The sequence below is a fragment of the Parasteatoda tepidariorum genome, chromosome 4 (genome assembly GCF_982258835.1).
Source record: "Parasteatoda tepidariorum strain Cologne lab strain chromosome 4, Ptep-v5.0, whole genome shotgun sequence".
Classification (NCBI taxonomy): domain Eukaryota; kingdom Metazoa; phylum Arthropoda; class Arachnida; order Araneae; family Theridiidae; genus Parasteatoda; species Parasteatoda tepidariorum.
The window spans coordinates 59202843-59229498 of NC_141758.1; the positions used below are offsets into that span (position 1 = coordinate 59202843).

The 26656-nt window shown below is 28.4% G+C and overlaps 1 protein-coding gene across 1 annotated transcript; it reads right to left on the minus strand.

Moving 5' to 3' along the window:
* On the minus strand, positions 1-26656 carry pins (G-protein-signaling modulator pins). The gene is made up of 13 exons (XM_016052134.5): positions 26433-26656; positions 24205-24438; positions 22796-22931; positions 20335-20477; positions 19434-19557; positions 17393-17508; positions 14599-14863; positions 12316-12430; positions 10480-10559; positions 8153-8293; positions 6936-7185; positions 2458-2714; positions 1-877 (listed from the first exon to the last, which is right to left on the minus strand). Exons 2-13 carry the CDS (start codon positions 24426-24428, stop codon positions 557-559), a joined length of 2172 nt encoding a protein of 723 aa, XP_015907620.1. The 5' UTR covers positions 24429-24438; positions 26433-26656; the 3' UTR covers positions 1-556.

A 26656-nucleotide genomic window follows, 5' to 3' on the forward strand; every position in this document is an offset into this window, starting at 1 on the left:
TTTTTCATTTTTTCCATAATCAGTGATTAAAATTAACCATATAACCACAATAATTAGCATTCCCAAAATAAAAAAATTTAATTTCTTAAAAAATACAGAATGCAGCAACAATTCCATTCGCTTCGTGCAATAAATTTTACTGAAACTATTTATGCACCATGAAAATGAAAGAAAAAGCGTAAGTATAGGATGCATTAAATTATAATCACATTTATTGTTAACCTATCTAAAATCAAAAATGATATTTAAAAATATTAAAAAATAAATAGCAATGGCTGCATACACTTTTAGACAATATTCGGGCATTCCAGCAAAACAAGATATCAAGTATCCATAACTTAAAAATACCCATTTTGTAAGTCCATTTAAAATATGCCACAGATAAATATTCTTTGGTTTACAGCACACTGATAACTCATTAATTATCAGGCTTAAAACAGCACACTTGCTCGTGCCCTGCAAACTACAATACCATTTCACTTTCCATCACAGTTGCAGCGACTGAAGCTGATTCAAAATGTGCTGGTCCAAAAAGTCAATAAGCTAGAGGAAAAAATCAACGTTTAAAAGATCCCTTGGCAGATTTGAAGCTTGACCGTAGAGAGCTTGTCTTGGATGATGATCCAGAGCTTTTACCACTAGAACTAGTGCTAGGAATGGCTTTATCAACTTTCTCCTTGGGAGGTTTGGAGGGCATGGCTGTTCGTTGATCCTCAATGCGACCACCCTGCAGTCGCACTATGAGACTGAAGAAGTCCTCATCGGGGACAGTGGGAGCTGTGTGGCTGTTAGTGCCATTGCAATGTGTCATGGAATACAGGTGAGGTCTGTACATGGGATCTGGCATACTGCTTCGTTGGTCTTCCAATCTACTGTCCTAAAAAGTAAAGAATTCAATTTGTTGAAGACAATTTGTTATGTCTTGATCAAGAATGCTGAACAAAGAAAGCTAAATATGTTGATCTTCAAAGCAAAATGTTTTTAAATGATAGGCATTAAATAATTTTGGAAAAAATAATTGCACAATAAACTTTTTCAACAAGTTTTTTTAGCTTTTTTGTTAATGTTTCTTAACTTTAATGTTAAATGTCAGTAACAACTGAGCAAATATGGAAAATATTAAGCGTTTGTTTTGTAAACACACTTTATGAAGCTCCGCCCCTCCCAAAAAACAGTGCTGTTCCTTTTTATGATAGTATTTTTAAATATCTATCAAAATGAAAACTGCACATATTTTTGGATTTAAAAAGATATTCTTAATATATATATATAGGTTGGTTGGTTCTAATGCCACTTGCCACATGGGCTAGCCTGCTTGGTGAAACCGAGCAAATTTAAGGCAGAGTGTGCGATTCTTGTTTTTCAGTGGCGCCATCTATAGCCAAGAATTCGACTTCTGCCACGTAATACGTCACACCTGTTTATTAGGCGGACCCATTCGTACATCCATTCATTCATCCACAGATTGTAATTTTGACCTGAATCAGAGAACGATCAATCTCCAATCCAGTACCCCCAGAGGTTTTGATTTGTTATGGGAGCAAGGAGGACTTTGCGAATTGACAAAATTTTAACGTGCATCAGTCACCAACTACACGGGGAGTCTTCGGCCGGCAGAGTTCGAACGCACGAACATGGCCCAGCGCCCTACCAACCAAGGTATCCCGGCCATATATATATACTCCATTTAAAATAAAATTAATCGTTGTCTTACATCTTAAGAAATCCTTGCGACTCGTTTAGATCAAAGCTAATTTTTAAAATAAAAAGAATTCATACAAATGATACAATGATTAAATTTTACAATAAACTTTTCAAATTATAAATAAAGTCAGTTCATACAATAATTAAATGATAATTAAGACATGACGGCTTAGTGTTCATTGTGAAGACTGGGTTCATTGCCATGACTGGGGTTTGATCCCCAGTAGTGGCTTGAAGCCCGCTCAGCCTTAGATTGATGGATATCAGCTTGTCTGGAAAGTAAGTGCTGACCTCATTGCCAAAATCAACGAATTGGTAACAAAATTGTGGAAACTTAACCATCATGACCCTCCTGGCCCACAACAGGCTGTTACAGAAATGCTTTATTTTACATATAGTTATTAACTTTTGGTTCAGTAATAATAGGTGCACTATCATACTAACCAAATAACCAATAATCATCATAAGCAACAGATCAATTACATTCCAATAACATAAATCACACAAATTTTAGACAACATATTTAAGAACAATCAACAACATTATCTATAATGAGTTGATAATAAATAAAGAGTAAAAAGTTCAAAAATAGCAGGATTAATTATAATAAAAATGTATATATAAACATGAAGAATGATTGTAATTTAAAACATTAAAAAATATATAAAAATGTTCAGAACAAAAATTTAGCAGATAAAACTGCTACAAAAGTTTTAAGAATAGTGATTTGAAATTATATAAAATTTTACTTACTTGGCATCTCATAAGCATCTCAAAGAAATCATCATCCAGCACAGCAGAAGCATCATTAGAAGGTCGATGAAGCCCTTGGCCAGGAGGAATTGTATTATTATTATTATTGAAGTTATTATTGTTTCTAATAACTTCATTATTTAATGAAAAGTAATTGAGTCCTGGAAGACGAGGCAAACTAGCTCTTTGTTCATCTAGTCTCCGACTCTGCATTCCGGCAATAAGGTCGAATAAGTCATCGTGTACTTTATTGTTTTCTAAGAAAAAAGAGTTCAAAATATGTATCTTATATAAAAAAAAAAGAGAAACATGTTTGGCAAAATTATAATGCAACCCTTAAAACCTAAAAGGTTCCATAAAGGGTTAATTCTGTAAAAAAAAAAAAAATTACAAAAATAAACAAAAGTTTTGAGCATTTAAAGTCAAGAGGAGGATTAAAAATATGACAAAGTATACACTCCAAAAAAACTTTCATTAAAATAATTATCCCAATTTGGAACTCTTAGTTCCAGATGTCAAATTTGGTAGGTTCCTCTAGTACTAAGTACTTTATTGGTAGGTTACTCTAAGTACTTTATTGTTTTCTAAGAAAAAAGAGTTCAAAATATGTATCTTATAAAAAAAAAAGAGAAACATGTTTGGCAAAATTATAATGCAACCCTTAAAACCTAAAAGGTTCCATAAAGGGTTGATTCTGTAAAAAAAAAAAAAAAAAAAAATTATTACAAAAATAAACAAAAGTTTTGAGCATTTAAAGTCAAGACGAAGATTAAAAATAAGACAAAGTATACACTCCAAAAAAACTTTCATTAAAATAATTATCCCAATTTGGAACTCTAGTTCCAGATGTCAAATTTTTAATAAAATTACATCAATAAAATTTACTTGTTAGGCTAATGAACCCTAAAGCAGTAAGTACTCAGAACTGAGATATGCATCAAACTAATGGAAAAAAAATCTTTAAAAAAAATTTTTTTTTTTAAAGAAAACAAACTACAATTATTACAACGTAGTTCTACAGTGGATCAAACAAACATTAAGCAACATTAAACTTGAGAAAATATGAAAAATTAAAATATATAATGCCATTTCAATTAATTTTACCAATTAGCAAGAAAAGGTATAATTCTTATTCCTACAAAATATTTCTATTGTAATATAATGCCATATTTTAGGAATAATTTGAGATTCTTTTTATAAACATAAATGATAATCTAGAAACAATCCAGCCAAACCTCGATCTCTCAGTTTCGCATCTTTTTTTCCCTATGTGTATCGTCTTGTTTTAACGGTCTCATCACAAATGCTATTATTAAAATATAATCAATACCCGTTTAGATTATTATTAAAACTAGTGAATTCTCATGTATATCATTCAGAAATCTGCAAACATTAAAAATTATAAAAACTATTTAGTATTAACTGAAAATAGTAACTTCTAATACTAATGATGAAGAAGAAAATAAGGATTTGTTACAGGTTGGGTAAAATGCCTCTAGCAGCACATTTGAGCTTTATGCATCAGTTGATAAAAATATTGAAATTTACGATGTTGTTGGTAGAAGAAATGCTTGCAAAAGATGAAGAAATGCGAAATCATGCCCATGAAGAAGACAAAACAGAACCGCAACTAATAAAACAATGGGCAACTTTCTCAGGGTGGCCTCTTTCCGGACAAAACCAAAATCTCTGAGTAAAGTATCACAAATTGTAACAATTTAACTTAATATAATTTTTCAAATAATTTGTAAGTTTATGCGCACGCATTAATGATTTGTATCTTAATATAGTAGAAAAGAAAATTAAATCAAAACTGTCAATTTTTCAAACTAAATTTGGTCATGGTTTTAATCCTAAAGTTTTCTCATATTAAATTTAAAAAATATTGATGATTTCTATTAAAATCTTTTGTTATGCATTTTATTACAGGCTTCAGATAAAGAGAAATTGGGTTTTAAGAACAATTATTGTTTCAATGTTTTAAGATGTTAAGAGAATTGAAAATATTAATTAGAACCTTGTTCAAAATTAGAAATGAATTATTTATTCGAAGAGCAATGGAGACAATGAAAATAAAAGAAATGTAAGACTGGATAAAGATTAAAAGATATAATTGGTTAGATAAAAGTGCCTATTAATAGACCAGGGTTTCCGCTACGGTAGCTTTTTTCGCAAAATGCGAAAAGACCCCTCAAAAATGCTAAAATTCAACAAAGCATTTTCGCATTTTTGCTAAAGGATTTTACTAAATTCCATTTAAAAAAAAAGCTTCCGCGAAAAACCATGACGCTAACATCCATGAAAAAAAAACTTGATCAAACAAGAAGGATTGATCAGACAAGATTTTATATACCAATGATGTGTCTGAACAGTACCCATTAATAACTTCTGTTATAGAGTATTGTGCAACAATACCAATACCTGTTGACTGTGAAAGGGGCTTTAGCTGCCTTAATTTGATTAAAACTAATATTCGAAACAGGTTGTTAATCAACCATGTAAACAATTTGTTAATGATTAATATTGAGGGCCCTGAAAGTGCATTTAACTTTCAAGAAGCATTTGTAAAATGGGCAAACATGAAAGAAAGGAAGATTGTTAATTATAAACCAAAATGTTTTGATAAATAATAAATGTGTCTTTTTTTTGTTATAGGTATTCTTTTTGATATTCTTGTACATTAAGCTATTCTTTGTCAGATAACTTACAGTACTTGTTTGATATAAAGTAATTTTATAAGCCTAATGGCATTTTAGCATTTTGCTAAAACTTTTTTTCAGATTTTAGCTTTTTTGCTAATGAATTTTTAGACTCAGCTTAAACCCTGTAATAGGCTGAAACACTTATTCATAGTTGTAAAATAATATTCATTAAAATGAATATAACTAACAATACTGCTGATTGCTGATATTCAAAAGAATTCCAGAGATGATGATCCCTAAAATTTCAGGGTTTCCGGTAGTATTTTCAAATTCCCTGGGAATTCTAGTTTTTTATATCTGGTGTGAGTTGTCATCCTGCATTCTGTATTCACATGAGCGTACAGAAAATAAATAGCAATGTTACAAACGTTGAAAAATTATTTTTTGCATTGAGATAAGAAAAAGGTATTTAAAATAAAATTTTTAAATATTCAGGGACATAACAGCATCATAACCATTTTGGACCAGAAAATTTTTTTGGACCAAGTAAACTTGGTTTTTGGAGAAAATATTTTTTATATTCTGAGTAGCACAATCAATTATTACATGTTAAAACAAATTTAAACGTATAACCACATTTATCAGAGCTTAGAAAAAAAATGAATTAATATATAAAATAAACATATTAGAAATTCCAACTAAGATTGAAAAAATTTACTATATGGGTTTCCCGTCAAAAGAAATTTAAAAATAGGCTAACCACAAAAACTACACCCGCACTGAGTGCATTATAATGCCCCCTTGATGATGATGCTCTGTTGTGAGAGTTCTATTTTCATTCTTTATTTCGTAAATAATTTCGATCATGCAATGCTTTTGACATTAGTTAAATAGTTCCTGCTACATGGATTTGTGTCATATAAATTGTTAATTGGGTTTGTGTCATATAATTTGTATTAATTAACATTTTTTTCAAATATATATACATATAAACTGACCTAAATATTGCTTCTTAAAACCATGTGGTTTTCTGATCGTTTTGCCGGCAATTCATTTTTCAACTATTTAAACATGGTTTTTCAAATTCCGCTATTTTAATATGTTGTTATTACGACAAGGGGATTTCTAATTGGAATTATCATTTCCTAATGCTTTGATTTAGAGCCAATTCCAAAATAAATAAACGCATTTGATGACCATTTTTATTGGCAAGTAATTATCATTTCCCCAGCTATTTTAACGCGATTTTCCAAATCTCAACATTTTTATTACGATAAGACGGAAAATTTTTTATTAATTATTTTTTAACAAACTCTCTCTATTTTTTTTAATGACAATTTCATCCCAAATGATGATTTTATCTACACCATTCTGCATTGTTTTTCAGGCCATTTTCACTGAGAATTTTTAAATATCAATATTTTTAATTAATATTTAATACAATGGTATTCATTATGAGAAGCCAATTTTGGATTTGAGTAACAACTACTTTTCAATGATTCATTAGAAAACCACTTTTTGACGTGGTTGAGTTTACTGTTATTCCATGTTATTTTAAGGTCATTCTTTCAAACATTTCCATGAAGATATTATTACAACAAGCGTATTTTGAATTCTGATGATGTATATTATAAATCACAAATCCACAGTTCACAAACTTTAAACTATGAATGAACTATAAACTATAAAACTTTGCTTATTGAAAAACATTTTTAAAATTTGTATCTATATTTTTCACTGTATAAAAATAACAAACTTTTTTTTTCAATACAGTGCAGCTGTTAATCATTTTCATACACAAGTAAATATCTTGGAGTCAATGTATAAAATGCTTACCTTTATCAATATTAGTTGCTTTATTGCCTTGATTAACAGGAGCAGGAAGGTTGAGGGGAAAATTACTTAAGAGTTGGTTATTTATTTTAGAAGAGGAAGCTTCTAAATTATTAGGAAAATTGCCAAGAAATTGGTTATTTTCCTTGTTTTCTGATGTCACCAAAGTACACCTCTGATCGTCCATTCGTTTACTTTGGAAGCGGCTCAAAAGATCAAAGAAAGAATCTTCATCCATAGAACCTTCTAAGTCCTGAAAAAATATCATTGTCAAAAGTGCAAAAAATATTTAGAAAAAATTTTTTTATGCAAACAGTACATGTGTGCAGTGATAATTAACATTGATGGAATTTTTGTTATAGAGAACTTATAATTATATATAAATACTCACATTCTATAACAAAAGAGCAATAAAACAAATTTTAAAATCTTAAATAAGTCACATTTACTACAATTTTGATTTAAAATACATAAATACTGTTTTCGCACATAGAGTATAGGTGAAACAATATACATGTAAAAAAAAAGGGAAATGGAGTGCAATAGTTTTTTAATGTCATCAATAACACCGGATATTGGTTTTATTAGTAAGCCGTCGAGAAGAGAAATAATGGGACATTGTAGATATGTGATTAAAAAAAAAGCACATTTACATTCATATGAATTTGTTGCAAGATTTTTAAAAATAGCTGAAATTTTTTTTTGTAAGGAAAAAAATAGCTTACCAATGGTCTCCCATACATAACTTAATAAACAAAGGTGAAAAGATGTTCATTTTTTTCCTTTTCAGTATCAATACAAGAAATGGACAGAAATGTTTTTCCTTTTGCTCTTTTTCATACATGCTCACTTAAACAATAGATTTCTATTTTAAAAAAAACTGCCCCAACAGTGAGAGGATAATAATTTTTAGCTCATTATAAACATACAATTTTTAAATCTTTATCAGCATTTCCACAGTGAATGGAAAATTTGTTGTAATATCAAACGCATCAAAACATGCTATGCTTGTTACGAGCTTTTACTGTACTTCAATGTAATCCTAAATGCAAAACAAAAAATTTTACCAGACATTATCGTACCCTGATTCAAACAAAGTTTTTGTTTAAAGATGAAAACTTGAGAAATGACTTTTAAATGAGTTATTTGTAAATTCAACAAGCTTAGTCATTCATTTATATTATTTAAAAAAATTTCAGTAGTAAATAATGTCAATTTACCTTTGAATCATTAACAGGACTTATTTTTGCATCTTTTGAGGCTTCCTGTCGCTCATTACTTGTTTCTGATTTTATCAAAACCTTTGGTTGAGTCTTTTCAGAAACAGCATTTAATTTCTTTTCTTTTTCTTCAACAGAAGACTGTAAAAAAAAAATTTATACTTTAAAATGCTTTGTCCACTTATTTTATTGTGGAGACATTTATTCCAATTTTATGAACCATTGGCGGCAAAGTGAAAATTTCTGATACATTTGCATTTTAGTGATAAAAGATTGATTATTGCATAGATTATTTTAAATAAGAGCTTGATTTGTTATCAAGTATCAATAAAGTTAAACAAATATGGCCATATTAAATAAAATAGTGAGCAGCATCTTCTATAATAGAAATGAAGAAATGCATTTTAAACATGAAGAAATTTATGTAAATTAATAATGGTTGAACAGAGGGGCAAAACCCTTCAGTCTTAATGCTGAGAATTTAAAATAAGTAGTGACTAAATTGTTCCGAAAAGATACCTGGGAGCATGCTAAGAAATGCATGATTGGCAATTTGTGGATAGATAAAATAGTCAAAAACAGAGTCAACCACAATATTAAAACGTTGGAAAAAAATTGCTTAAAAAAAAAGGGGGGGGGGGTTTGTGAACCTATTTGTTTTACCTATTTTTAAAATTACCAAAATGAGATATCTTTCTGCTTAGGATAGATTGACTCAAGCCAAAGTTTTTGAAAAATTTAAATCATTAGGTTAAAAATACAAGAGAAGAACAAGCTGGTTTCAGAAGTGATGCACCCAGAAAAATTTATTTTAAAGATCATTATTGAACAAAGTAAAGAATTTAATTATTAACATTGTACATGAAATTTTTTGACTATCAAAACAAATTGAAAATAAATAAAAATAAAACCAAAAGTATAAGAATAAATGTCAAGATTCAGCATGAAATTAAGATTAAAAGTTATGAAATAGCAAGGTTGCTACTGGGGTAAGACTTCAAAAATAGTTGCTACAGATATAAATAACATATCCAAAATAGTTATGAGAATAATTTTAATTACTAGCTAAAAACAATGAAAACAGGAAAAAAATTATAAACAAATTTTATTTTACTTTTTTAAAGTGTTAAATTCTATACATTTTATATTAATATGCAGCTATCAAAAAGAAACTAAAACAGGTCTGAAGATTGTCATTTCCCAAAATAATCTATGGATTTAACTCACTTCAGTGGTGTGAAACACATTGTAATAGCATTGATCAAATGGAGTGAAAGAAAAAAAATTTTACATGAGGATAGATATATGGATAATGGACATTGCAAAAAAGAACATAAGAACAAGGAATGGACAAAGCGAAAAAGAAAGGAATTCTTATTGGTACAGCAAGTAGTGAGATAAAATTGTGAATAGATTTTTTAAGTGGCAAATTGGTAAAAAAAGTCATCAATCTTTTCCATTCGGAAGAAAAAGAGCAGCCTTTTGCCTATATATTAACAAAATTAGTTGCCATAGTAGCTTTTTTTTCTCAAAATAATTACTCTACTCATCTTTTTAGTTGCAAATGTCAGCCCTTAGTCGAAATAGAAGTCGAAAAATTTACATACTTTGCAATCGCTGATATTCCTATCAACAATTGCAGAAATAAAATCAAGAATTACTAAAGCACAAAATTGTTTCAAAAGTTTGGCGATCAAATAATTTGATTCTGAAATCTAACATTAATATTTTTAATTCAATGTTAAGGAGTGCACTATTACATGGGTCAGGAACATGGAAGCTAACTAAACTACAGAATAAAAACTAAACAGTTGGCAAAACAGATGTTTAAGAAATGGTTTAATATAAATGTAATCATTCCTAATTCAGACCTCCACAGTAAAATCAAACAGGAACCAATCACCTTTCATATAAAAAGAAAAAGATGGAAATGGATAGGTCACTTTTTCAGAATGCAGAATACCAGCAATAGCCTTAATGTAGGCATCAGAAAAGGTGTGAAAATAAGGCAAACCTATGGCAACATGGAGAAGACAATGAGAAGAAGAACAAAAGCAGAAGGGATGGACGAGCTTGTCAGAGGTGAGATGCTTTTCTGATGACAAAGTGGGCTGGTGCAGGAGTTAAGGGCCTTATGAGCCACGGGGCAGGAAGAAGGCTAAGTAAGTATTTATATTTGAAACTGTTAGATTAAAAAAAAAAATAATCTCCTTCTGCTGAATAAATGGACATAAAATGTTTTTATATAGGAAATGTGATCATTACTTTTTATAAAAATGCTATTTAAAATGTTGTTTCACTTATTCTTAAAAGTAAAAAAAAATTACCTTTGCCACTTTTGCATCTGGAGTGAGTTTTAGTATATCCATGTGTTCCATACTAATACGGCGCATCCTTCCACTAGAATCTATAACAATAAGAAAAATTTAAATCTGAAATTTAAAAAATAAGGGTATAGTGCAGGGATGGGGAAACTACGGCCCGCGGGCCAACTGTGGCCCGCTAGAGGGTTTTATCCGGCCCGCAGACAGAATTTTAACTTGCCGATCCGTGGCGAATATAAACATACATTATACGTCCATTTTCTTGTCTACTTTGTTTAAAGCTATTTTTGTTCTTTCTTTTTTAACAAAGTACTGATGACCTTTTTACTTTCTCTATTTTTGTTCGGCAAGACATAAATTGATGGAAATAGTTAGCACAGACAGCTTCAATTGGTAAAATGTTGAAAGCAGAAGTTCCTTATAAAATAGCCATAGATTAGCTCCAACTAGTGTTTGTCTTTCTCGAGGAGCTGACATATGGAATCTAATATAGGTGAATTGTACTTCACATGAGGCAGACTACACATTTTTAAGTTCCAACGAGCGAATTTTTCTGCCGGGGGGAGTTCTAGCATTATTTACTGCGTATGGAAAGATTGCACACATACAACGTCATAGTAAATAATGGTGAAATTATTAAATGTATAAAATGGCTACTGCTTTTTTGAGTTATTTGTAAAATTTTTTAACCCCAAAATGGCAACTAAAAAACGCAAAGTTGATGTAGTGTGCCATGCGTTCAAGGATGAATTGACTTTATTTTATTTCGGAAGTTAGAATTTTTATTTTAGAAGTTTTTACTAGGCCCACCAAACTTTTTTTTTCTAGAGTTATGGCCCACAACCAAAAAAGTTTGCCCATCCCTGGTATAGTGTATTCTATAATGCACAAACAATAGAAAGAATGAGTTGTGAAATTCCAAAACTTGCACACTAACAGCACTTTAGGGGGGGGGGGAAACTAGGTTATACATTTCCTTTATTATTATTCTTTCCTTTATCTATATTCCTTTATTATCTATTCCTTATTATGGTTACATATTTTCTTTTCGCTAAAATTTTCACTAGCTTAACTCATTTTTTAAAGAAAAAAATTACTTATTACTCTTTGTTATTAGGTGCATAATAACACTTTCCCATTCCAAAATTTTCACTGAATAGTAATCAATTAGTCTTGCACTTGATTATTTAAATAATTGTGATAACTCCTCATAACCATTAAAATAACAGAAGCTCTAACTTTGGATGTTTCTTTCCTCAAGATTGAGCTTACTTTTTTTTCATTCAAGTCATTCTTCAAGAGAAATATTTAAATAACCTAGTATTCATATCAAAATTAACTTTTAATATCTCATAAGCAGCATAGATCAGTTGTAAAAGTTATTATTAAAATAGAAGAAAAATTTTTAAGAAAACAAACATTTGTTTGTGGAGCCTCATCAGCCATATAATAACAGCAGAATATTTAAAATGAAAAAGGATTTAAGAAAATTAATTTGTTAATTTTATTACTTGTCATTTTATTTTTTGTTTCAAGTGAGAACCTGCTTGGAAAAAAAATCTTTCAAAAATCTTACATGAAAAAAAAAAATCTTTCAAGCAGTACACAAGTAATGAATACTTTTTTCCCCTGTTAAAGAATGTTTTATTATTAACTGAAAATAAGGATTTTAATTAAAAATCTATTAAATATATCTATTTCAATGTGAAAAATGCTAAAGTTGTATGGGAAATTCAAATAACTTCCAAATGAACAACAAAACTGACAATATAATTTGGAGAAAAAAAAATTATATGAGCTTTTCTTTTAAATGAATGATAATAAATGAAAAAGACTTACTGCTTGATAATGAGCTTTTGCTGCAAGAAAGGGCAGCAACATTCTGAGTAACAAGGGATTTTTGCAAGTCAGCTATGCAATGCTGTGCAGTTATTTCACCAGCATGGTCGCCAATCTATTATGATGAAAGGAAAAAATTAGCATATTAATACTTATAAATGGAAATGAAGAGCTGAAAATAAGTCAAATATTGTTTAACCTACTTTTTTTTAAATTTATTTAAAAAAATTCTGCTTCTATTTACTTAGCTTGACATCTGCTAGATGTTTCAATAAAAATCTGCTTATCATTATGTGTGACCATTTTTAATGTTTTCATATAGAAATCACTTTTAAAATTTAAAAAAAAAAAAAAAAAAAACATTGCTTTTCGAGCTTATAAATTTTTTTTCTTTTTTTAAATAACAAACTTGAATGGTTAAAAACATTACAAATATATTACTAATCTCAAAATTTAAAAAAAAAAAACAATTCCACATTAGTTCATTTTTATTGATAATAAACTGAATAAATTTACTAGTTCATAGTAAAAAGTAATAAAGCATTATTTACTACTTGAGATTTACGAAAAAAAGTATATTTTAAAAACTATACCAATTAAAAAGTAATTCAGGGTAACAAGTTTTCAGATGAACTCATTGTAAATTTTTAATAAAGTTTATATTAAACATGGCAACTAAATATGGTGAAAGAAAAGACAAATGCTAATATTGATTTGTTTACTTAATATTATTATTATTTGAAAATAATAATATTAAATCTGTTTACTCACACAACTTCACATTAGTACAAAGGCAAAAAATTTGACTTGTGCTAATAATGCAGAGAACCTTTTTCGTTAACATTTTTATCACACTTATAAACATTTCTTTTTCAGACCAGTGCTTCCCAACCTTTTCATGGCCGTGGATAGTTTGATAATTTTACTGTGGTCTGCTATGGGGAGGGAATTGATTGTTTATATTTAAGATTTTTGATTTATTAATTTTAATTTAATTGTATTTAAACATGTCTTCAAAATAAAATACAATTACATGTGGTGTATCCGTACGACTTTAGGTAACCCCTCTCAGCTCCCAATAATAAACCTCTCGTCCATGGAAAGTCGTACAAACCCGAGAGAAATAAAACCACAGTAAATAAAATTAAAATAACAGTGTGGTACCATTTGATTTACAGACCAGTACGAATCAGCAGCCTGAAAGTTGGAAACCATTGCTTAACCATAATTTTATCAGTCAAAAACATTTGATGAAAATTTATTTCACCTAAAAATTAGTCAGTTATATATAAATAGAAAATGTCTTTTAAATAATAGATGCAAGATTTATAAAAAGATTTCCACCCCTTATTTAATGTATTGTATAGATAATTATTTATGTTTTCTTATAAAATCAGTGCATAAGGTTTTTTCTAGACCATTGCTTATTTATCTTCATGAACTATGATGACATAATGGTTTGAATGATGTTTTATGGTAACTTTTTAAATAAGATTTGAATTAATACAAGAATTAAATTAGCTCCAGAAAACCAACTTATTAGTCTCTGGTCAAATTATTAGCTGCACTGTATTTTTTTTTAAATAATTACATGTTTTGCACAAGTTTATGTGCAATACTTTTATATTTAAGTATACATGTATTGGGTTTTCATTCAGGAGATTTTTTATATACTTCCCATTTGTATTTATTTTTAATGTACTGCATTGCTATGCTAACCAATCGATACACGAACGTAAACAAGTGCAAACCTGTTTCAGTCACGTGCGTCAGTTGAGGATGTGTTTCTGTCCCTCATGAGCTGTTTTTACTTGTTTCGTAGTCTTATACTACCTGACTTGTTTGTTTTGTGTGCAGTGTTGAAATAACCAATTGGAACATTTTCATCATGGGTAAAAAAGGCGATCTTTCATCAAGTAAAAAAGTTGAAGTAAAGGCCCTCCTGAATGCTAAAATATTTTAAAGTCGCGAAATATCACGAAAATGGAAGGTTTCTGAAGCTAGCGCATGGAGCATTGAGAAGAAAATTGAGTCAGGGTAGGAATTGAGCCCAAAACGAAAGTAAAGATGCAGCAGAATTTTACATTGCGTCTAATAAGTTGGCCAGGGTCTGTAGAAAAGTAGAAATTCTCACTAAAACTGTGAAAATTAAAACTTTGATGAGAGTTAAAATTCACAATATTAATAGTAAGTTAATTTAGTTTCTTAAAATAAAAATAATAATTTTAAAAAATAAAACAGCTATTTCTAAAAAAACGAAAAATGGCTGGCAAAATAAATTACCTCTTTAGAAATTTCAAGATGTCGATTAGCAAAGCATAATGCTTGCTCTTGATTTCCAATGGCAGAATGCGCATTTCCTAGACTCCAATAAGCTCTTCCTTCACCAATTTTATCATTCAGTTCCTGGGCAATTTTTAAGTGGCGTAAATGATATTCAATGGCAGTTGGATAGTCGTGAAGTAATGTATACGTATTTCCTAAACTATAATATGCTTGAGCTTCCACAGCTTTGTCTCTCAGCTCAATGGCTAAATTTAAAGTTTTCCTATTAAAAAAATAACAGAAATTAAAGAAAACACTACAATATAATTAAAAAAGTATATTACCCTACACATTTAACCTATCTTTAAGCCACATTCAAGGAGAAATCCAAGAAACAGAAAATTGTTTGTTAAATCCAGTTGCTTACTAAAACCAACTTTAAATCTAGTACAAAAAAATAATAACAAGAGTTGCTTACAGATAATCTTCATTAAGAAGAGAAAATACATTAATATTTTCAATAGAAAATATAATTCTATTGAATACAATAGAATCCACAAATCTATATAATAGGAATATCTGAAACAATAGGACACACATTATATAAGAACCTGTTTAATAGGCACAAAATGGGTTTAATAAGCACAGCTGAACAGGGTTTAATAAGCACAGAAAAATGCTTATTAAACCCAGTCACTAGCTAAAACTAAATTTAAAGCTAGAAAATTTAAGAAGAAAAAAAAAACTAGCATAAGTTGCTTTTAGATTATCTTTAATAAGAAGTGAAAATACATTATTTTCAATGGAAAATATATTTCTCTCTCTCTCTCTCTCTCTCCCTGTTGAATACAATAGGATCCACAAATCTAATAGGAACATCTTAAACAACAGGACCAAAGAACTCGGGAACATTTAAAAAAAAAGTAAAAACAAAATTAGATCATTTTTTGATGCAATAGACAACTACTAGACCATAGGTTTCCAACCATTTTTTGATCACGATCTACTTTGCAACATAAAAATTTTTTAAAGCCTTCGTTCAAATAACAATAATAGATTAATTTTTTTTTCCCATCATTTTAAATTTTTTAACATTTTTGCTATGGCATACTTCCGTGTTTCGAAGTCTTTAAGTTAATAAAAACATTCTTAATACCAAATATATATTTATACTGAAAACGTTTTTTATACTAATTATAATAAAATAACTCATTTGTAAGATTTTAAAGCGTTTGTAAAAAAATAAGTTCAACAAAACACTTTGCAATAAAAACTAAATATTACAGTGATATTTATAAATATTATTTTAATATGCATTATAAAAATTGTGAATAAATCAGGTCAACGTGTGTATTTTTTAGAAAAGCTAATACCATGTTAACCATGCTTCAAATTAAATCAGAGAGTTATAATTCGTAAATTAAATGAAAAATTCAAAAATAATTATTTGATAATATCCCTTAGAAATATTTAACAAAGGAGAAAACATGTAAAATATAGAGATAACGTAACTTAAAAAGACAATTAAAATTCTTTATCAATAATAAAACGAGTAAAAACAAATAAAAATTTTAAAGGAAGAATAAAATTAACTATAACTTAAATAATAAATTTATAACTACTTTAAGAAATGCTAAAAATAGCATGTTAATTAAGATAAACAATAAATCATCCTTATAGGCAAAATTTAAAGAAGCTATAGGAGTACAAAAAATTTAAATTCATACAAGCAAATTTCAATTTCATAGCGCAATTCAATTTTAAACTATAAAGTGGGTATTACAGTACTTTCTTGTCGTCATTAAAAAGCTTCTTTTAGACAAATAATTTTAATATATCTGCTTAAAAAATTAAGAATTTAACAACCTTCTAGAAATCTCTAATACCCCTTCTGCTTCAAATACCCATATTCTTGAAAAAGTTTTCACAATGTTCAACCCTTCAATTACTTCAATAATCACAGATCATTTTAGGTACAAAATAATAGTTAATTTATAACAGACATTAAGTTTAAAATATAATTAATAAACTTAAAATATTTTCTACAATAAGAGGTACAACTCACAGCAAAATTTAACTTTTATAGCAGGCAAATTTTGGAATTCACAAGTGCATAGTTATTCTTTTATTAAATAAAAATGAAATTCTACTGTGGAAGAAAGGTTTCATTTTCTTCAAAAAAAAAAAAAAAAAAATTCTCTCCAGCAGTAGCCTATGTTTGAGAGACCTGGTGTTTTGACATCAATAAATTTAGTTTTTCTTATTTCTTTGGAATGAAAAATTTAAAAAAAAATCCAAATGATCATTTAAAAATAAAATGTTTGTCAAAATTCAGGACAAACAAATAAAGTCAGAAATTTCAGTGTAAAAATCGGGACAATAAATACAGAATATTTTGTATAAAAAAAAAAATCAGGAATATTCAGACGACTATTTCTGATATTATATCATAATACCAAATGTATAATGTTGACACCAATTAAAGGACAGCATAAATAAGTATATAAATTTCCAGAAACAATGGGGATATGATTAATTTGTATATAGTCTGAAATGACGAAAAACATGTACTTGTTTATTTCATTTAAATATACTGAAACATAATTTACTTTATCTTGTGTTAGTAAGAATACATTATTAATATGAAATCTATGAAGTTTTATAAAATAAACTTGACTCTCTTGATTTAAAACCAAACTAATTTTCAAGAAATAAAGCGATTAATTTTAGCCAAAGCATAGTTTTTAAAACAGCATGTAATTAAACAAAGCATATAATTTGAAGATATTCCAGAAAACGCATAAATACTAACTTATAATGATCAGCAGCGATTTCAAATTCTCCTAAAAATATATGAGCATTTCCTAGATTATTGTGCGCTCTCCTTTCAGCAGCTAAATCACCAAACTCTTTAGCAATTTTCAGTCTCTGAAAAAAAATTTCCATGATTAAACTAAACATAGAACATATACCAGATTACTTAAGAAAACAGCAAACTAAAAAAATATGTAACTCACTCGACTTAAATGTACTAAAAGCACATCTTACCGTAAAAGAATAATGAAATATACAATTTTTAAATGCAGACTTACTTTGTTTGGAACAGAAAGTTTTAAAAGTTTCCAGTATAATTTTATGAAGGCTGAACAACTCATAATAGTTTCAACTCAATGAGTAGTAAATCTTTATAGTAGTTGCATTAAAAAAATAACCAGTATCAATTACATAAAATTCCCTCAAGCCAATATACAATTAAAATTTGTAATTGAGTTCAAGATGCTCACTTTCAATAAAATAATTTCAAAATAGGGTTTCAATAATCGACCGAATTTATAAAAGGAAGTTGGATGCAGATCTACTTTGAATAATCAAAATATTCAATTAGTTGAAATAACATTCATTTTTTTTAAAATCTATTTTCTTCAAAAAATTTTAAAACTGGAAGTTTCTTTTAAAAGCAGTATTATAAATTATTTATATTTTATTTTAATATGACCATTTAATAATAGCCCTTTAGTTAAATAGATATGAAGATATTTTAGTTCAAGATTCACTTACACAATACACGCAATAGTACTCCTTCGATCCTTTTCTAAACAAACCATTTAAACTAAGTATTCCGATTAATTAATAAATCTCATTTATTTATATTCCTTTGCAAGCCTGTAAGATTTTCATTTGTACTACAACAGGGTGTGTAGCCAGATTATTCAATAAAAAATAAGCACCTTTTCAGCACTTAAAAAATATTTTTAAGCACTTTAAAAAAATATCATAATTAGGCAGGGTAGGAACGTTTTTGACAATTGACAGTTTTATTTTGTTTTAACCGTCATGTCAAAAAAAAAAAAACTTTTGTTATTGTTTTAGACATTTGTCAAAAATCATGAAATTTTGAATCATGTAAAACGAATGGCGTTTTCATACGCTACGGACTGACAATACACCGAAATAGATTGGGGTTGAATTAATTGTGAAAAAGTTGAATAGAACAATATGAACTGTGTCCTTTTGCTTAATTCGTAGCGAAAATCAACATGGTAAAATCTCATTTTGAAAAAGGGAAAATTAATCACTTTTTAAAAACACCCAATGAAAAAAGCACCTTTAAGGGCTTTTAAAAAACGAAAATCAAAAATAAACACCTTTAAGCCCTTTTTAAAAACGCTACGCACCGTGTACAATATTTAAGTTTTTTTTAACCCAGATACATAACACACTTCCGTTACAAAAAAATAGAAGCCATTGTGAAATAACCAAACAAAAATAATGATAAAAAAAAGGACAGAGCAATGAAAACAACAACTTTCAGATTTTTTTAGAAAAACAATAGCAACAAATTTTACTAACAAATATAATTTTTTTGTAATTCAACAGAAAAACATCAATTCTCTGCAGTAGAAAGAAAGAGTTTTTTTTTCCATTTAGAGACCTCAAGTATAAATGAATAACGACAGCTTATTATTGAAATTAAAGGAAAAAAAAGTGTAAGTATAAATTTTTTTCTAGCTGCTTGCATGAGGATACTCCTTAGCAGTACAAATCTAGATTTTTTACTTGTTTTTATTTACTTCATGTTCTTGTATTAACACATTTTTTCTTGTCTAATTTGGTTCCATAAAATTTGCATTTTGTTATTTATCTATTTACCTTTTAAGCAAGTATTTTGCAGATGTTATAAACAAAAAATTATTATAATTTTTATTAAATATGAGTAAAAAAATATTAACAAGAATCCACTTTTGTTAATGCAGATATTTGGATGAAAAAGGTTTAAGTAATTGAGGTGTAAATAATTTATTTTGTTTTACAAAAAGTTCAATAAGAAAATTCCATGAAAAACTTAATAGTACCTCTTCGTGGTAAGTAATAGCCTCATTAAAATTTCCAAGCAGATAGTGTGTGTTACCCAAGTTTCCACATGCTCTTCCTTGTGCGCTTCTATCTTCTAGCTCTGTCATTATTTTTAAGCTCTGGCTGTAAAATTGAAGAATACAAATTAATGGACTTGATACAGCTAAATCAGCAAGAAGAATCTCTTTTCATTGATTAGTGCTGTAAAAATATATTAGAAGTTATCAGGTTTCTTTAATACACGAGCAAAAACTTTTATGTTAAAAGTTTTTGTTCTTGAGATTAAAGAAACTTGTATAACTGCTAAAAAAATACAATGCATAATATCGCAAATAACTGAAAAGTCAGTTACAGTAAAAGTTTTGTAGATACATATATCAATCAATTTATAAGAAATTTACAAAAACAAAGACAAATGGGCTTCTAGCTCTGTCATTTTTAAGCTGTGGCTACAAAATTGAAGAATACATATAAATGGGCTTTATACAGCTAAATCAACAACAAGAATCTCTTTCATCGATCAGTGCTGTAAAAATATATTACAACTTATCAGGGTTCTACAAAACAAAAAATTTTTAATTCAAGTTTTTTGTTCTTGTAATTAAAGAAACCTGTTTAATTGCTAAAAAAATTTTGAATGCAAAATATCACAAATAAATAATTAAAAAATCAGTTACAGTAATAAGAATAATAAATAAATTTAGATTTCAATTAAAAATTTACAAGATAACAAACACAATGAGAAGGAGATAAAACAGGTGGTTCCTTAATAAATAATTTCAGAAATATAAAATATTAATGATTTCAAACCATAAAGCGGGTGGAATTTATATCTTTAAATTATATCCATACGATTTTTCAAGAACATGTAGTTTTATATATATAGTGAATTTAACATACTCATAATTTTCAACTGCTTTCTGTAAGCAAGCCTTAACCTCTTCAGGAAATTCTCCTGGATCCTGGTGTCCCATACAAGCAAATCGTTTTCCTTTTGCATGATATACATTGCCTAAATTGTAAAGTGCCCTTCCTTCTCCCACCTGAAATAAGGCATTACTTTTATTACTAAGAATAAAATAAAAATATTCTATTAAATAGGTGTAATATATTTTGTCTAAGTATATGCGTTTTCATGCATACAAGAGAATCTACTATTTTTTCAAAAGAATGAATTACTTTAAAGTAATTACATAACAGTAAAGATGGAGTTTCATAAAAGCAGAATATTATTTTTATGCCCACACAGATAAGAAACTTCTCGAAATTTAACAGCATGCGTATAACTAATGTATTTTCTGTTGGGTGAGGAATTTCCTAATTGAGATTCTTGTTTTCGTAAAGTAAAATTATGAATCATGGCTTTTAAAGCATATGCTATCTTTTTTAATTATGGCTTTTAAAGCATATGCTATTTTTTTTTAATTATGGCTTTCAAAGAATATGCTATTTTTTAATTATAGCTTTCAAAGAATATACTTTTTTTTTAATTATAGCTTCAAAAGGATATGCTTTTTTTTTTCCTTTTTAAATTATGGCTTTACAAGCATATGCTATTTATTTTATTAAGGTTTTTAAAACATGAGCTATTTCTTTTAATTACCTAGTCTTAAAAAATTTTTACTACCAGCCATTTTGTTAAAAAAATCTTTTTTTAGTTTATCTATTTCTTAATTTAGCAAGAGGGACAATTAATCACAAATTTTCAACTCACTTAAGATTCTAAGACAGTTTAAGATAACCTTGAAAAAATAATCATATGGCACAGAATTCATTTTATTAATTTGTTGAAAACAAATCAAAATAATGGAATATTATTCTAAATAAATATGTTAAAAATTACAATATTAAAAAATTTATCTAGAAACAGGCTTACTTTTTAAAAATCAACAATACCCTGAAGAAGTATAAAAATATGTTTTAATGAAGAAGTTAATTTTCAAAATTAACAAATAATACATTTAAAATGGTAGGAAGGTACTCAATTTACGTCGCACTAGAGTTACACCATGGGCTATTGGCGACGGTCTGGGAAACATCCCTGAGGATGATTCGAAGACATGTCATTGTAATTTCGATCCTCTGCATGGGGGATGACTCTACCCGAGGACCTGTGCACGAAGTCAAGAACTTTACGGTAGAACAGTTTAACGTGGACCGATCTCGTGCAGCCTCGGTCCCTGCGCAGGCTGATCAAAGTGGTCATCCACCAGCTTACTGACCGCAACTAATAATGCCTGACTTTGGTGTTTTACTCGGAACAGTGTCCTTATAATCAGTTCACTGTGAGATACCCCTGTATCAGTGCACTGCATTTAAAATAACAGCAAAAAATAAGCATAACTTTTTAAAAACATGGGGAAGAAGAAAAAAGGGCTTTAATTTGATTTTTGTCCCTCAAAAATTTTTTAAAAAGAAAGGGGAAAAAAAACATGCTTTTTTAATAGTTAAATAGCTTCATATAAAGTAATAACAAGGCATGCCACAATAGATATAACAACACTAGTTGCTTCAGCAATATTTAATCAATAAGACAAATTTAAGAAGAAAAAAAATCACTAAGTTTCCTCTGTAATGTTCTTTTTCTTTTCCCTTTTTGGATCTTTTTAGACAAAACTGTCTCAAATAAAACAAACAGAAAAAAGTCCAACTAAAATAGTGTAAAAACTGAACTACAAAGGATTAACTGTTTAACCTTCCGTTAGTCGCGCGCACCTCACAGGTGCATCCCTACTGCATTTCCACCTCCTTTGCCGTCAATAGATTTTTCCGGGGGTCGAGCCTAATGTTATGTTCCTAACTTTGGATTACTCAAATGTCCGTGTAAAACCGACCTTAGAACATGTCGATGGAGAGTTGGAACCGCTCAAATCACCCCTCTGGTGCAGCGCGACCATTGACGCAAGTATTATGGATATAATATTTTTATGAATTAAATATATATATTTTATCTCATTTTCTGTCCTACTCAACGTAGCAGGTATAAATGGTCAAGTTATATACACAGAAAATGGTTACGGAGTAAAAAACCGCAGAACCTTCTTGCGTCAATTGGTTGAACATCTTGTGATGGAGGAAGAGATCCGACGCGGGAGCAAGAAAAATTTATCTTCGGTACTTCGCTAAATAAGTTTTTTTGATATTTATCTCTGTAAAGAGTCTTAAATTGGTAACAATTAACTATTTAAACTAGACTAAATTTCATTTGGCTTTCAAAAAATCAGAAACACCTCATAGGTGCAACGCGATTAACCATGTCGGAAACAAGTGCGCGACTAACGGAAGGTTAAAAAAACTAGAAATAAAACCAGAAAATGTAATTAATGAGATCATTCAGTCATCTTGAAGTTCAAACACTTACTTTATCTTTAAGTTTTCTTGAAATGGTTAAGTGCCTTTCACAGCACGTTACAGCTTCATCAAATTTTCCAATGACCTTCAAAGTGTTGCCTAAATTTCCACTAGCTTTTCCTTCTCCTAATTCATCTCCAATAGCTCTGAAACGATAAATTAACACTTTGAATAATTCAATGTGTTTTTATGAAAGTTTAAGCAAATATTAATTTATTTATTCAGAAAAGGAATAAAACAAATTCCATCTCAAAATAAATTATTGTACTACACAGGATATTGATTTTTTTTATTTTTATTTTGTATGAAACTAAAATATAAAAATGATTCTTCCTTTAAAAAAAATAATAACTTTTTAACTTTTTTGAATTATATTAAACTATATTAAAATTTAGAGAACAAATCCACAGGTGTCACTCTAAAAGTATTTTAAGACTGAATTTATTTTTTTGATCAATTAACACATTTAAATTTTCAGAAATTTATAGCTCTTCGACTCCAAAATGCACTTACTATAAGGACTCCTATATTAAATCAATTATCAAGTTTCTTCCCCTTCATTTTGTTAATTCATTTTTTACAGCAAACAAGATAAAAATAACAACTAACCATGTACATCTTTTTATATTAATCACTGAATAATAAACCACAAATTTTTTCTTTACTTATCTCTACTTATTTTTGACATCACCATTATTTATTTTTTGTCCTATCTCCATAATTTTTTTTTTTTTTAAAATAATCTCAATTTGACTTTGGCCAGCGTTTCAAAACGTTGGGGGGAAATAAAAACAAGAAAAATTTATATACAGCAATAGTACGAATATTGTTTAAGCAAGCAGGGATTGAATTTCAATCTCATTTTCATTACTGAGCTACATCATTACTTGATCATTTTGCAATAATTACAATTGACAATGTTAACATTAAAATGTAATTTTTATTTAACAAAAAAAATTTGCTTTGTTTTTAAGGAAAAACAAAAATTTTAACATTAAAAACAAATGGAAAAATATTAATTTATGAAACTTAATCTACTGATTTTCTCTCAAGACTGATTTCAATCCCCAGGACTGAAGAGTGGCACCCATGCAAATCAATTAAAAATATGATTAAACAACTGACACTTTTCTATGGGACATGAAACTAGTCAACAAAAAAAAAGACTTCTATTAAATTGGACTTATAAATAAAAAAATCTAAATTATGAATTGAACACTTGATATCTATGTAAAATACAATCAGTAGTTAATACTCGAAAAATAAACAGCTAAAAATAATTAGACAAATTTACATTGAAAAAATTAAAAATAAATACTGTAAAATAAAAAGGAGAGGATGATAGACATTAAATGGTTAAACAGTATGTATGATTTAATATTTGATGAGAGGAAAATTTAAAATTCTGTATTGTTTTACCTTGCTACAGTTAAATCACATCTGTGATAATCCATAGCTTTTGTATAATCTCCCAAGTAAAAATAAGCATTTCCTAGTTGACTATATATGGCGCTAAGAGTCTTTAAATCATCTGTTCCAACTCTGATAGCTGCTTCAAAGAACGCAACACCTCCACTAAAGTCACCATTTTTACACAAACGCTCCCCTTCAAGGGCTAGCTCTAAACAAGCATTTCTTTCCATGTTTTTGAAACTGAAAAGAAAAACATGACTTTAATGGTTTAATGATAAGTAAATTTAATAAATAATCTCCATAACGAAAAATACTTATGAACTCAGTATTAAGATTTCTCAATATAAAATATGATACTCTTTGTCTGTATTGGCACTACAGCCCACAGTTGGCCATAGCCTGCTGCACAATATTTCTCCAGACAACTCTGTCCCTGACCTTGATTTTCCAGTTGGAGATCTTTAAAGTTTTAAAATCATTCAAGATCATTTTTTTCTTATGTCTGTCTGTTGCAAATGGGCTTCCAAGGCAAGATCATTACTGCTCGGCTGTCAGGTGATCTCTCAATGTGAACTAGCCATGAAAACCTCTGTGCTTCGATAAATTTTACAATATTTCTAAGCTAAGAGCTCCCAGTTCATCATTAACTCTTATTCTCCAATAAGTACTAGTTAGCTGCATGAGGTCATAAATTTTTCTAAGAATTTTTGTTCAAAAATTCGTAAATTATTTATATCTTTTTTTGACAAAGTCCAAGTCTCGCAACCATATGTTGCCACGGGATTGATGACTGTTACGTAATTTTTTTATTTAATTGCTCTCACGATTAACATATATACATATTTTTTTAACAGAAACTATGATGAAAAATAGCTTTGGCCTCTTTTCTGGATTCTTCAATTAATTTCTTCTGAAATTGTATTTGAGGTGTTTATAATTGAGCTATCCCCGGTTTCAAATTTAAAGTTATCAACTATCAAATAGCACTGTAGTTGCTGGTAAGATTAGTTTTTTCCATATATTTTATTTTTTGCTGGTTAATTAAAAGGCGGGCTATGCCTGCTTCAATTAGTTTTTTTTTTTTTTTTTTGTTAGTGCAATTAAAGCATTTCAAATATGAAATTAACCCTACGCAAAATTAGACTACGAAGTTATGATTTTTACCGGTATTTTTCATTCAATCACACAAAAATACTTTTTTCTTTTCTTTTTTTTTTAATATAATTAAGACTCCAGCTCAAAGTGCTCTTACTGTTCAAAAATTGTAATCAAACAGAGAAAGAACTAAGAAATAGAACAGCTATTTTGAAAATAATAATAAATAATTTCAGAGTTTTTGTTGCTTACATTATCTGGACTTGTTATAATTCTAATAAATTATGTGACATATTTAAGGGAAATCACAGAAATAGAATAAAATAAACAAGATTTGTGCAGAAAATTCAGATTGATTTAATTTTCAAGATCAGGGGGAATATATATATATACTTATTTTTTTATTTTTCAATAGAAAAAATCGTTTGCCAATACAGGATTTGGTGAGCCTGAATTAGTATAAATATATAAGTTTATATTAAAGGATTTTTAAATGAAAAGTGAAATATAATGCATTCTACTAGTTGATAACCTTACATTTGACTCGAATAAATCAACGGTAGAAAAAGAAATAGCTCTAGTGACTAAATAAATTTACAAGTTAATAAAAGACTTCTTAATAATTTGTTTGAATACTTCAACACAAAATTTTTAATGTAAAAAAGCAGCTACATCCTCTAAAAGCAATTGTTTACTTAATGAAATTAATAGGACAGTATAAAATGATTAACGGTACATCAAAAGAAACCATTTGTATGATTAAAAATAAAATTAAATTATGTCCATTACTCTAAACATACTGTAAGAATTTTACTGCAATCAAGGAAATGTACCTAGTCATAATTTTTTTGTTTACATTATAATCAGAAACGATTTCGAATATGGAAAATAAGAAAAAATAATAGGAGTTTATGCAAATCTATATTGTTTTACATAATGAAACAAAACTATCACTAAAACGTTTAAGCGATTTTCTAATAAAAATAACAAATGCATAACCCTAGCAGATAATCTAAAATCGATTACAGAAATCGCAGTGAAGATTAAATAAATATACTTAGTATAAAGTAAAATATTTTATAAAGATTGTTTTGAATAATATAACACAAGAATCACAATCTGAAAAAGCCGTTACTTACTTCACTAGCAGATGTTTACTTTATGAAAACCACTCGATACAAGAAATCTATTAACTTGTAAAAGTAAACTGTAAACAAATTTCAAGATATCATTGTAAGAAACCATTTATATGAGTCAAATTAAAATCAAATAATGTCAATCGCTTCAAAATAAACTAAATAAGCCTGGCAGAGTGTTCGTTTTACTAACGATCTTTTTCAGTTGTGAAAACAAGATGGCTCAG

What these genes read in the sequence shown, in the direction of transcription:
- pins (XM_016052134.5), bottom strand. Translation starts at nt 24,428, where the DNA reads ATGGAAAGAAATGCTTGTTTAGAGCTAGCCCTTGAAGGGGAGCGTTTG. An exon ending in CAAGAAAACTTAAAGATAAA is followed by an intron (nt 20,478 to 22,795) that starts GTAAGTGTTTGA and finishes GCCTTATTTCAG; the next exon opens with GTGGGAGAAGGAAGGGCACT. An exon ending in AAAGCAGTTGAAAATTATGA is followed by an intron (nt 19,558 to 20,334) that starts GTATGTTAAATT and finishes TCAATTTTACAG; the next exon opens with CCAGAGCTTAAAAATAATGA.